The following is a 12,915-nucleotide window of genomic DNA, read 5'->3' as shown; positions in this document are numbered from 1 at the left end:
GTCTGGTTCCCATGGTTGATGTCTTTAGGCATCACTTTAGTAAAACAGTTTCCTTTCCCTGTTTCTAAAGTGAAAAGTTGAAGTTAAAACAAGAGGCATCAATGAATCATCAACAGAAAAAAGGAGAGATTCCACTCAAATCCAATTTAAAGTGAGATATAGTTTATAAACAGCTATGCACAGCAAATGCAGTAACTACAAGCACAATAATGCTGTTTCCAGAACGTGTTCAAAAATTGCATATGAACCCCAAAGTGTAGAAGAAGGACAGTTAGGACATCATAAGTAATGTGTAGATGCTGGCTGTGCCACGGTATTATTAAGGAACCCCAACATAAGTTTCAATGTTTTCAAAGCAGTTAGAAAATAATGAGTTGATCAAGAGTCACATTTTAGTTGGGAAGGAGTTTATATCTTTGGGACTTAACAAAAGCAAACAGCATCTTCAGTTAACTGGCACTGTCCCGAGAGCACACAACATCAGCAAATCCACTGAAACCAGAGATTAAAAAAAACATCACAATGTTGTTGAATGATGTGAAGCCGTGACTGTGCTCTTCAGCCGTGTCTTCTGTTCATAAACACGTTTCAGAATATGACTGTTTTAACACTACAGGTCACTGGTAAGCTCGAGGTTTATGCGTATTTTATCTTTTTTGTCAGCTGGACTTATGTTTGCTCTTATATGCGTTTAATAAAGAGATCCTTTTTTTGCTGTTCTTATTTTCTCTCTCATCTCTTCGTCGTTTTCTTTAAGTGTACACTGCTACAAATCAAGCTGCATTTTTGGGAAGAAAAAATAATCTCTGTCTCTTCTGTGTCTCACTTTTTGACGCTCCTTTCAACCAGCCAATCCATCGAATGTCAGCTTCTCTTCCTGTCTTAGTTACACATTCAATCCCATGCGTTACCTCCTTCATCCTTGGTTTCTATTCTAGACCCACTCTCTCATGTCCTCAGTTGTCCTGCAGTCTCAGTCATCCATTTCTCTCGTGTCAGACGACCCAATAGGAAAGAGCATGTCGCTCTCTAAGGACAGGTTGCTGCCTAGCCCGGCCATGCGGCTCCGCAGTAGAAAGTGTGTCCTCCTCTGCAGGAGCCTCTGCTGCTCCTGCTTCAGCTCCACGTAGGAGCGTGAGAATGTGTGGAAGATGGAGGTGACGGGAAAGGCCATGAGGAGGATGCCACTTAGGATGCTGCTCAGAGCCACCACCTGACCCGGGATGCTCCTTGGCACCATATCCCCATAGCCCACTGTTGTCATGGTGATGACAGCCCACCAGTAGGTAGCAGGGATGCTTGTGAATTCCTGTGTGGTGGCCATTTCATTCTCAATCAAGTACAGCAGGGGGGAGTATAGTGCGATCGCCACACACAGGAAAAGGAGTAGCAGTCCAAACTCCCGTGTGCAGCGGCGTGCTGTCAGGCCTAGAGTTTGCAGGCCCAGGGAATGGCGAGCTAACCGCATCACGTAGAGGATACGCAGGGCCCTCAGCACACGCAGCACCAAGCCCACTTTGTCCAAGTAGGTGTTGCCTGAGCCCAGCCTCTTCTCTCCTTTGGAAGTGCTGTCCACCACTAGTGTAATGTAGTACGGCAGGATTGCTACTACGTCAATCAGGTTCAGGGGCTGTCTGAGGAAGGTCAGCTTGCTGCGATCTTGGATGAAGCGCAAGGTGAACTCCAGGGAGAACCAGGCTACACACACAGTCTCCACAATGAAGATATTATAGCACATCTGGGAACAGGTCCCCTGTTAAGGAAAGAAACAAAATGTGGTCAGAAGCATGTAGATGAGGTCGAATCACTAGAGGGAGCCACCTCAGTGTGAAATTCAAACGCTAAACAGTGGTAGGAGTCTGCAGCCCTCAGCACGGCAGCCAAGACAATTAAAAAATAAAAATAATTGCTCATTACAGATCAAACCACCAGTTTTGGTTATGGGGAAAAAAGTAATGTCATTAGGCACTAAATCTCAGGTCAAAGCGTCTAAAATGATACCGCCACACTTCCAGAAGCAGTGTACTTTTCTTCATGATTCAGTGCGTGGTTGAAATACGGTTCAAAGCATTTCAAAGCACATACTGCGATAGCCGCTGATGCAGTCCATATCAGGGAATAATATCATTATTATGAAACATACTCCCACAGAGGAGGAAGTGGCCTGACCACCTGAAAACTCCAGATAACCTGAAACACTTGTGTACTTTTAATGCAAGGCTTTGTCGTCTTGTTGAGGAGCTGTTAGAATGAGATCATTGGCACTTTATTTTAAAAACAAATGAATTCAGACTCTCAAGTGAGAATACAGTGCAAGGGTGTCAGATGAATATATCAGTGACTAAATCAGACAACGAGCATCTTTTCCTTTGCTTTTTCAATTTTGTTTTTCTTTTTTCCCCCTCCCTCGTTTTCTTAGGCAGTTATTGGTTTAACAGTGTGACAGAAGTGATGTTTAACTCATCTGCAGCTAATGCAGGGGTGGGCAACTCCAGGCCTCGAGGGCCAGTGTCCTGCAGGTTTTAGATATTACCCTGACTCAACACACCTGAATCACTTGATTAGTTCATTACCAGGCCTCTGGAGAACTTCAGGACATGTTGAGGAGGTCATTTAGCCATTTGAATCTGCTGTGCTGGATCAAGGACACATCTAAAACCTGCAGGACACCGGCCCTCGAGGCCTGGAGTTCCCTCACTCCTGAGCTAATGTCTCACTGTACAAGAGCGAATGTTTTGCACTCCACCCATTTCCCACACTTACTGTATCTGCACTTGATTACCTGAACAACAAAGAAAGAAAAAACAACACAAACTTTTTCCCCCACAGTGGAAATCAAAGAGTTTGCAGTCAATCTGCACTTCTATCAAAAGCCTGCTTTTTTTAATTTTCACAAAAGCTTCCATGACAAATCGATTAATTAATTCAAAACCTGTTTGCACTTTACTCTGCGACAAGATTACGTGTGTGGCTCGGATATTCAATTTTCCTTTGATTTGACTAAAAAGGCTGGGCTGCTAATTATGTTTGTGATTGAAGTCAGACATAATAATGGAAGCATTTCATGAAAGCAGCCTGAGACGTCTTCAAACATTTATTCTAATCTGGGGAAAAAAATTGTGGCTCTCTCAGCAGCCTTCCTTCTCTTACTGGGATGAGATTTTAAAATGACGTGACATTATTAGCATTTTCTTTAATGGCTGAGTTTTTTTTTTAAAGCACATAACCTCTTTTTTTCCCTTTGGATACATCAGTTTAAAAAGGATGGATAGACAAAATGGCATAAACCTGCTGGGTTCACATATCCATTGTCAGTATGGTGGCATCTCTTTATGTATTGTGGCTGTGCAAAGCACTTTTAATGATGAATACATTAAAATGAATTAAAAATATATAAATAGAAATGAAATTAAAACAGAGTACAAGTTTTGGTGAACTGTTTTAACTATATTGGTTTCAAAATGAAGTCTTATATTTGAAATGTTTGTCAAATTTAGAATGAAATGACTCAATTTGCAAAGTTTGTGATATTCTCATTTTTTCCTTATTAATACAAATACTTCAAAAATGAGCTATATTTAGGCACAAGTTACTTTTATGCTTCTTCTGTCTCCATTTAGATAATTGATTCATCATTAATTTAACCTCAGCTAAGCAGTTCTTTAATTTTAGACACTGGAAATTGAGTCTTCTGGGCAGCTATTTTGAAAAAATTGGATATCATAACAATATTAACCACATTTATCAGCTGTAAGAGCCTCAGAAGCTTTGGGACAAAACCTGTTGTTGTCCCAACTGTACCTCAAAGAAACCATATGTTTTGTTTTGCTTTTGTAACCTTATAACCTCTTCTTTTTTATATCATTTTTAATCTTCATGTGCTGTGTTAAACGTCACGTTTCTACTCACCAACTCCTCCTCCTCCCTCATGGCCGGCATGGTGCTGATGGATAAGTTGATGGCAGTGATGGTGACAAACAGCACAGACAAACAAGCAAAGATCTTCCCTGGGAGGCCAGAGTGAGGCCTCTCCACCATGTCCCTCAGCTTAGCCATGCACCGACTGAGTCTAGATTCAGCCGCGCGTCCCCTGTGGTCGCTGTCTGAATCCAGCAGATCCTCCAGGAGTTCTTCCTCCTCCTCTGCTCTCTCCATGGCTTCAAACTCCTCCATGCGCTGCAGCAGACGCCTGCGACAGCACCACTCCAGGCTCTCCTCTGGAACCCCCCAGTACAGCAGCTCCTCTCTGAAGGAGAGGGCGCACATCTCCCTGAGGGACCGCAGTTTGCCCGCCCGCAGAAAGGTCAGGATGTTACGGAAGGCACAGGGGCTGCGGTCAAAGAAGAACTCGTTGTGTGTGACATCATAGTCATCACAGATGCGCATAATCTCGTCGAAGCTGCTGCAGAGGTGCAGCTGGCCCAGACGTGACAAGGGGAAGTCCTCTAAGGTGGTCCAAGGCAGCTGGTAACGCAGGCCACCCACGTTGATAATGGCGTGGAGTTTACGGGCACTGGACAGGAGTGTGTTATCGTGGATGGTGCTGAGCTCAGGGGCAGGCTGCGCCCTTTTATAGAAGGCTCCCTTGTGAGCCTCCTTCTCTTGTGGGATGGGAGGGTTGAGGGAGTTATCAGAGGCACAGCTCAGGGCACTGTAGTCATAGTCAGAGCCATCACCCGCCAGCAGGGTCATTTTTACCGGTCCGCTCACATCCCTGTGCTCAACCTCCCATCAACACACTGTCACCTTCACAGAAACAATAGAGAGTCTGAAGTTAGTGCACCAGTGCAGGTTTGACACAATCGGCCAAACGAATTAAAAAGCAAAGTTTAAAAATCTCTTTAGCAACAGAGTCCTGACCAAGGTACAGTCAGCAGTATTACACAGACTAGTAATACACGCAGAGAAAGAAAAGTCCATTATTATTTGATAAAGAGTAAAATGCAAACAACAGACAAAGTTATGAGGTTCAATTATAAGGAAGGCCAAAGGAGCTTGCAAAGAAAAGCGTCTGGATTTCTTTAAGTTACTTGAAAACGTTTCAGAAGTCTTGTCCTGTCTTGTCCAGAAGTCTTGTCCTGTCTCCAGTCTTGTCCTGTGGAGGTGGCTCAGCTGTCCATCTGTATCTTAAGGATAAAGGACACTCTTTCGAGGATGCCAATGTTCACATTTTGGACAGAGAGGACAGATGGTTTGAAAGAGGAGTGAAAGAAGCCATCTATGTCCACTGTGAGCGACCATCTTTGAACAGAGGCGGTGGTTTACGACACCAACTCTCTGCCATCTATAATCCAGTTTTGAGATCCTTCCCAGACGCCTTAACGCCCACTCACATCCTGGGCCAACTGACCTCAGGAATTCGCATGATAAGGTGGGGCCAGGTTTCACAATGAACTCACCCGAAACTCTGGCTGATTGGGACCCACACCCAGTTTCACTTGGCTCAGGCGATTAGAGGATCATCAGGGGGTCCTTTTGTCCCTCTGTGGGGGGGTGATACTCCCACTAGGTTTATATCTGTGACTCTCCACCATTTGACCTTAGAACTGAAGAAGCTTCTCGGATGAGAGGTGAAACGTCTTCAAGCAACTTAAAGAAGTCCAGACACTTTTCTTTGCAAGCTCCTTTGACTACGATGACCTGGATGACTGAGAACCTTCACAGACAATTATAAGGAAGCTTGAGACAAAAAAGTCATGGTGTCCAGGTCAGTTAAAATCATCATATCACTGTGAGAAGTTCACCTGCCAACATACTGAGCAGTACACTCTTACTAAATGAATACCATCACAATGCTCTTTACTGCAGCAGGAGGCACTCAGACTGTTTGCATTATGATTCAAATGGATACGTGAAATTATAAGAAAAGCAGAGCAATATGTAAACAATCTCTGCCTGCAGAACAGCCCACTCACTGTGGAAATGAAAGCAAGAAAGCTGCGTGAAACATTCTACCACCAACACACTTTTCAGATATTGTAAAGCTACAGCGGGGAAACTCCAGCGAGCATAATATTAATATGTGTAAACATATTAGTGAAATCCTAGAAGACTGTTTTCATTAACATTACTTCCATTAAATATGTCACACTAACTTGTAATAAAAACTTAATATTCTTCTTGATTAAATAGATTAAAATATGCGCGTTTCCCCACTTGGATGGTGTTTCCTGCTTGTTCGAGCCTCGGGCTGAAGTTTGAGCCGCACTGAAGTCATGAAGCGGCAGCTTTTAATAACTATGCGCCGCAGAGCACTGTGCCTCAGGGTTTACAGGAATCTGCAGTTGTAGGCATTTGTAAATAAAGTCTTTCTTGGTTTTATAAGGCCTTAATTTAAAAATGTCTTTCAACATTTATTTTGTCATAGTGCACTCTAGTTTATTATCTTGTCCCTTTTAGAACAGCGCCATTGGAAAACGTTTATATTTTATTAGCGTTTTCCTACTTTTCTTATTACTACTTTAATGTTACAGCAAATATTTTTCTTTTCTTTTTTCTTTTTTTTTTTTTTTACTATTTTACCTATTTTAACTTGATATTATTGCTTCTGTTTGCTTCCTTATCTAATTGACTAAACATGACCCTCGAGGAATATTGTTACAACAACAATAAGTGAAGAAAGTATGATGATGACAATGATAATATTTATTGCTGTTGCTCTGCCTTGAGGTAAATGTTTAGTCAATTGCATAAGTTTACAAGAGAATGAACTGAGGTGACATTTACATATTGCTGTAGGTTAATTTGCATACTGTTTATTTCCACTCATTCAAGCATAACAATAGTATTCTGGTCGTTGAATGATATTTGCAGATATCTCCTTCCGGTGTCTGGCTCGATCACTCACACTGGTCTCGGTGAATCCACCCTGCTATAAAGCCGCAAGATGCAAATCCCCACGCTGGAGAGGTAAGCTGTATTAGCCAACGAATGGCCACTAGGGGGCAAAGATATCTGGTGGACATAAACAGAAATTCAACCCTGCTTTGCTACATGAGATTATATTTACTGTATTATGCGTTTTAAAATAGAATTTGTCCTCAGTTTAATGGCAAAACTGATGCCACTCTGAGGTTTCTGTGTTAATTATGGAGTGACAGAGAGGCACTGTTCAACTTTACTTAACATGAGGAGACAAAGAAGGGGAAACAATGCTTTGGCGACAACAGTTTAACTTGTCGTATGTTTTGAGTAGAATAAAGCCTGACTAACTGTGTCCCCATTTCAAGACTTGATACCATGTATTTACCCCAAAGTCGTACTGTTACTTTAATTTGAAAAGGAAGGCAAATAACAATGAGGGATTAGTTTCTTTTGACTGAAGTGACAGATCATGATTAAATGTTAAACTCTTAACAGTATACATTTGTGGGGGCAACTATTTCACTCCTCACATTTTTGTATAAAGATTTGTCACCCAGTGATGCTGTACTGACTCAGTAATTCACTGATGTAACTGTTATCCTACAGATACTGAAGAGGCTGTTTTCAAACACACTTAATAATCCGTCTGTGCTATTTCTGGCCCTCTCACATTTAGAGCGGGAGGCTTTAAAACACAGTTAGGTGTCGGTTGAGGTGTGTGTGTGTACTAACGTGCAATCACACCGTTATGCAGGCTGTTCCGGCAGAACAAGAGACGAGCACGAGAAGAGGAGCAGCGCTATCTTACAATAAGAAAGAGAAGGAAATGGAAAATGTTTACCACTTTATCACCACTTTATCCCCAGTGCAGTGACGGCCTTGTGGCCTCTGTCCAAACTAATTTAATCAATTACAGTGATTTAGGGGGAGGCGGGTTAGCCAGTTAGAAATTAAAATGTCAGTGCCTGGATTGCCGCTTGGCCAAATTCTGAGTAAGGACTCTAAAATGGGGATGTGAATGTGTCAACTGAATGGTTATTAGGCACCTGCATTGTCAGCCTGTGTGAGCCGCTGATTACAGTCAGCACCATCTTTCACCCCTGAAATCAGAGCAAACCCACCCGAAGCTTTTCCCTCCAGTGCTCTGCCTTGTTGCATTAACTTCCTGATAATATAGATTTTTGGCTTTTATTGGACTCATCACATGTGGAATACCCCTGAGGTCAGATCATAATAAAACCCCAGTGCAGTCAGGGAAATCATGTAGGCCATCAGCGGATTCAGATTCAATCGCTTCTCACTTTTTTAAAATATAAACGCTGCCTGCAAAATAAACAGTAGTGCCATTAAACAAAAGCCAAACACAAGAATGAAAAAAGAAATTTTCAAAAAAGGCAAAAACCCTCCTTTTTGATTCTTCTCACACTCTCCCTCCGTGCGGTGGAGGTTATCAACACGCCTACAATGCATCGCCGGTGTGGATGTGCACAAGCCTACGCCACTCTCCTACTAGATTAAATCACACTTAACCCCTTGAGGCTGTTTGATTTCTCACTTTGCCTTTAAACCGATTGTGCTTTTCCATCTCCGCAGTCACAGGGGCATTTTTTTTAAACTCTTGTTTTGTTTTGTTTTCCTTTTCCGTGCAATGTTGCGCCTCTGATGTTTCCTCTGGGGGACAAAGTCTAGAAGGAGAAGGAGAGATGAAACGCTGCAAAGACAGCGAAGGCTGTTCTCCCCACCAGATCGGCTGAGGTCTGGCCTCTTTCTGTGCCAGCGTTATCACAGCTAAGCCACAGGGCATGTTCTCCAGATTGCCTGGTGAGTCACTGGGTTGTGAGTCTCAGTTGCCTGACTGTATTGTGCATGCATTTCCCATGGTTCCCTCCTCAAGAGTCTTTGGAGACTTTTAATACCACCAATATTGACTGAGATCATTTTAAAGAGCCCAGTAGTAATCAAGACCACAAGATCAAAGAGCAATTAAAAAATAAATAAATTGTAAGCCTTTTAAAAATAAGGAAATGTGTTGTAACTGTTGCGATCTGTCTGTTATTTTCTCTTTACCTGCCTGCAGAGGCATGTGTTAAAGAATTTGTTCAGTATGGGTGGTTCATATTCAAATTCAATAGTAAAAATGAACATCTGAAGAGTGTCTATGTGTTTGTCCCCGCAAAGAGATACAAATAGTTTACTTAGCGATGACTATTTATTGCTGCATATCTCCATATTGCTGGAAGTGCTGTGTAAGACAGATTTTACCAATCTGTCTCTGAATCAAAGATTTGCAATTCAGCTTGACTCATTCTGTGAAATACAGACACATGGTAATTTGATGAGTATCGAATATTTGTCAGTGTTTCTGATGAAAATCTAAACGTCTAGGCTTTCCAGTGGCAGCTGTTCAAAGTGTAGAGTTCGGCCTTATTTTCTTGCATGTAGCCCCTCAACCATATTTAAAGCAATAACGTGCTGTAAAATAAATGCTCTCTATAAAGATGTTGCAGAAAAATGCATGTCACCTGACAGTGAAGTCATGTCAGTCATGTCCTCTCAGGCTTAATGACCATTTAAACCACACAATGTTCCTTTTGTTCTCCCCAACAACCACTTCTGCTCCTATTCCCTTAACAGCTCACTGTTCTCTAATGGACTATAAGAGGATGGTGTTTCCAGAAATGGACCGCAAGAGCTGCCAAGACTCAACTGTCTCTCTCTCTCTCTCTCTGAAATCTGGTTAAACACTGAAACAGTCAGGCATGCCAGAAGCAATCCTACCCCGAAGACCTTTCCTTACAGTAATTCAAGCAGGAATAGTTGTAAACAAAAGTGTTTCTTTTTTGTCGGATGTGGGTGGTATTAATGCATGCCGAGAACCCTGGAAGAAGCTACAGTATAGCTCCAGGGCAATAAATGTCTCCCCAACTCTGTCTGTGGTCCACCACAGTGCGCTGCTCTGTACTTGGTGCAGAAGTATTCTGTGCAGATAATATGTTTCAGTAATGAGCTATCTCAGCACTAATGGCCACTCTTTTTCATCCTGTTCACTGTTCAATTCAACTGGAGTGCAAAGCAGCAACAGAATGAAATGCATCTGTAAAATAAACCACCTTTCATTTTATAAAAATGTCGTTTTAAAAAGCTTAAAAGTCAATTATTGAAATGCAATTCAAGTACTTTTTCATGTCTCGCTTGGAATAAAATGTCGTGTAACAAAGAGCAAATGAGAAGCATCACACCTCTGTCATTTTCTGTCCACAGTTTATTTTCCAATCTGCCCTCTGCCCGTCCTTCCTTTTTAAAGGGCTCTATTCCCCAGAAACGATCTGCCCGCCGACTCTCTAGGCTTCTACCTCACTGCTCCATATTATGCCTCAGCACTTCCCGTCCTCTGATCCCTGACAAACTGTGACACACAATATTTAGTCAGCACACAAAACACCTCGACTTTACACCCATCACTCACATCCGATGTATAACGACAGCATGTGTTTCTCTTTTTCATCTCAGGAATTTTCCTGAGTGGATGATTGCACACTCTCACCATTTGCGAGTGCTCGTCTAACTTGATTATATAAAGATTGCATAACATTAAGTTCTCTGCATCGTTTGCGTGCATTAACCGATACTCACTTTTCATCTCTTGCTGCCCTTTTCCTGTCGAGCTGCAATCATCCGACCACCTGATCTTTCAGGGCTGTGTAAATAATTTGTTTTTCACAAGCGGCAGATAAAAGACAGCGAGCATGTGTGCGGGCATCGCAACCTCACTGCAGAGAAGACCCGACTGTCTGTCACTTTGGACAGAGTGTTTCAAAAGACCTCTGCGCTAGGGCGCAGCGCAAGTCCCTGCAGGCCGAAGTGACAGAAGGTGCTCGCACCGGTCGATTAAAAGATCAGCAAGGAAAAAAGAAGAACTCAACTCAACTTAAAATAAGCTGATGAGATGGTATAAATGGACTGTAAACTAACAGTTGTCCTTTAAGTGGGAAATTAGACACTTGATGGTCAGTGCTGAGTGTAGAAAATAAAAGCTTTCTTGTCAAAGGACACCACATCTGTGTGTTGGTTAAGTTAGTTGTATTTTTACATTTTACCACAGCATGAACTGGTTAAAAACCTAAACGGTCAAATCAGAACATGAAAGAGCCAAGTTTCCATCGTTTTAGAAGATGGACTAAATTCACATCTAAGTCTGTTAGATAGAAGACTTCAGAAGGAAAGACGAGGACTTTTTCTTACTTACACTTTCAAAGCACATCCATCGCCCGATTTGTATTGAGTCCGAGCCCTGGCTGCAGATCTCTTTGGGTACCCACTGGTGCTCAGGGAAACAGCAGATCAGGAGATGTCTCTCAAGCACCTTAAACATAAAAGCACCCGAGAAGGATGCTATAATTACTTTATGGATCTTTTTTGTGGAGTAGAATAAGAGAGACACTATTAGTTATTAGAATAGGAAAAGTCATTAGTTCATCTCATTAGAGTCACAATTACCTGGTGGAGGGAGAGGAGATGATGGATTACATATCATATATCACTGCTCCGAGGTCTCCAAAGAGGGATTTGCATTGCGGACTCTAATCACATTATGGGCCATTATCTAAAATCCTCTTCAGAATGAAACCACGTGCTGTGTTTGAACTGATCTCATATGGGTTCACTGACAGAAACATAAGCTGCGATACGCTGTTTGACGACTTGAAGTTGTTCCCACGTTCAAAAGTTTCCCTTGCATCAATTTTCAGTTTAAAATTAGATTTTGAAAAGTGTTTTTCATTTCAAAGGACACTGCAAAGATAATGTATATATGTATCAAATATATGTCCCTCCTCAGAGAGCATGCCAGACAAAATCTGTCTCTGCATCGAACCCTGTCTCAGTAAATGTTTACACATCATACAGTGTCATGCTGCTGCACCCTTGTTACCATGGCGTACATGCAACGCATCGGGCATGCAAGCCTCGGTCATCTGTTCTAGACAGATAATTCCTCGTTTAATGAAAAGTGGACTTCACAGGAAACCATTAATTAGCTCAGTCTGATTAGAACTGACACTGCTGATGCACCCTTCAAGTTACTTTAAAAGAAATACTGACAGCACATCAGTGTGACCTGCGAAAACACTAACAGGTAGACACATGGCGCACACAGTTATAATATCAAGCCTGTGGAAGCAGCTATTTACATACATGATTTGGAATTTAAACACCGAATGCACGAATGAGAAAAACTCCCAAAGTGTCACTTACAACTAAGGAGTATTGTTTGTTTTTTTCTATACAACAAGCATTAAGTTTAAAAACGTGTAAACAAAAAAATTCATACTCACTGCGCTCTCAAATCAGTTCCTCTGCAGCTGTTAGTTTGCTGAAGAAGCCTGAAGGCGATGAGAAGAATGCACATGAGGGAAAATGTGAAGTGTATTTTCAGGCACTGCTGCTACCTCCTTCAACTCTGGTCCATCTATGCAAAGGCACTGGGCTTGTGGAGTACGAGAACGCTATTTGATAATCATGAGCAACAGGCTGCCTCCCCTCCTCTCGCCCTCCCTCCCTCGTTCCCTCCTTCCCTTTCCTTTTCCCTCGACTCTCGCTTTCACTCTCGAATCCTTCTTCCTCCCCTTCCTCGAGCGCTGACATCAGAAGTGGGATGTGCCATTATACCAAAACCTTTTGAGAGAAATCCATGGCAACCACCATGTAGAGAGAGCCGTACTTCCCCTTCACCTTTAAAATGAGAATAATCACCGTCTTTTGATTGTAGACTCACGCAAAGGTTTATATTTGTCCAGTGGGTTACTTGGCCGAGGGAGGAGGGGAGGGCCGGTTGTAGGCTGGCTCACACTCACCAGGGTGTCCAATTTTAGACAAGTGGTGGGAAAAGTATGATGATGAGGTGGAACGCATGGCTCATACTGAGAATGTTCAATGCAACCGGAGCAAATATATATATGCAATTTTCCTTTATGGTTTTTTTTCTTAAATAAATACTTGTTTTGAATTGCCTTTGGATGATAATGCCAAGTTTTAGCAGCATATAACCACCAG

General features: G+C 42.2%; 1 protein-coding gene across 1 annotated transcript; it reads right to left on the bottom strand.

Annotated features, from left to right (window-relative positions):
* Positions 1 to 157: 157 nt before the first annotated feature.
* kcng1 (potassium voltage-gated channel, subfamily G, member 1) lies at positions 158 to 12,335 on the bottom strand. Its single transcript, XM_087833674.1, has 4 exons — positions 12,198 to 12,335; positions 11,111 to 11,227; positions 3,910 to 4,746; positions 158 to 1,753 (listed from the first exon to the last, which is right to left on the bottom strand). Exons 3-4 carry the CDS (start codon positions 4,690 to 4,692, stop codon positions 974 to 976), a joined length of 1,563 nt encoding a protein of 520 aa, XP_087689800.1. The 5' UTR covers positions 4,693 to 4,746; positions 11,111 to 11,227; positions 12,198 to 12,335; the 3' UTR covers positions 158 to 973.
* Between the last annotated feature and the right edge of the window lie 580 nt (positions 12,336 to 12,915).

This window comes from Neolamprologus brichardi, chromosome 20, assembly GCF_056152115.1.
Source record: "Neolamprologus brichardi isolate AB-2024 chromosome 20, ASM5615211v1, whole genome shotgun sequence".
In the NCBI taxonomy this organism is placed as follows: Eukaryota; Metazoa; Chordata; class Actinopteri; order Cichliformes; family Cichlidae; genus Neolamprologus; species Neolamprologus brichardi.
This window is presented reverse-complemented; position numbering and strand designations above follow the sequence as displayed.

Coding starts and splice junctions, on each gene's coding strand:
- kcng1 (XM_087833674.1), bottom strand. CDS start 4,692: ATGACCCTGCTGGCGGGTGATGGCTCTGACTATGACTACAGTGCCCTG. Junction 1,754..3,909: donor TGAGGGAGGAGGAGGAGTTG/GTGAGTAGAAAC, acceptor TTTCCTTAACAG/GGGACCTGTTCCCAGATGTG.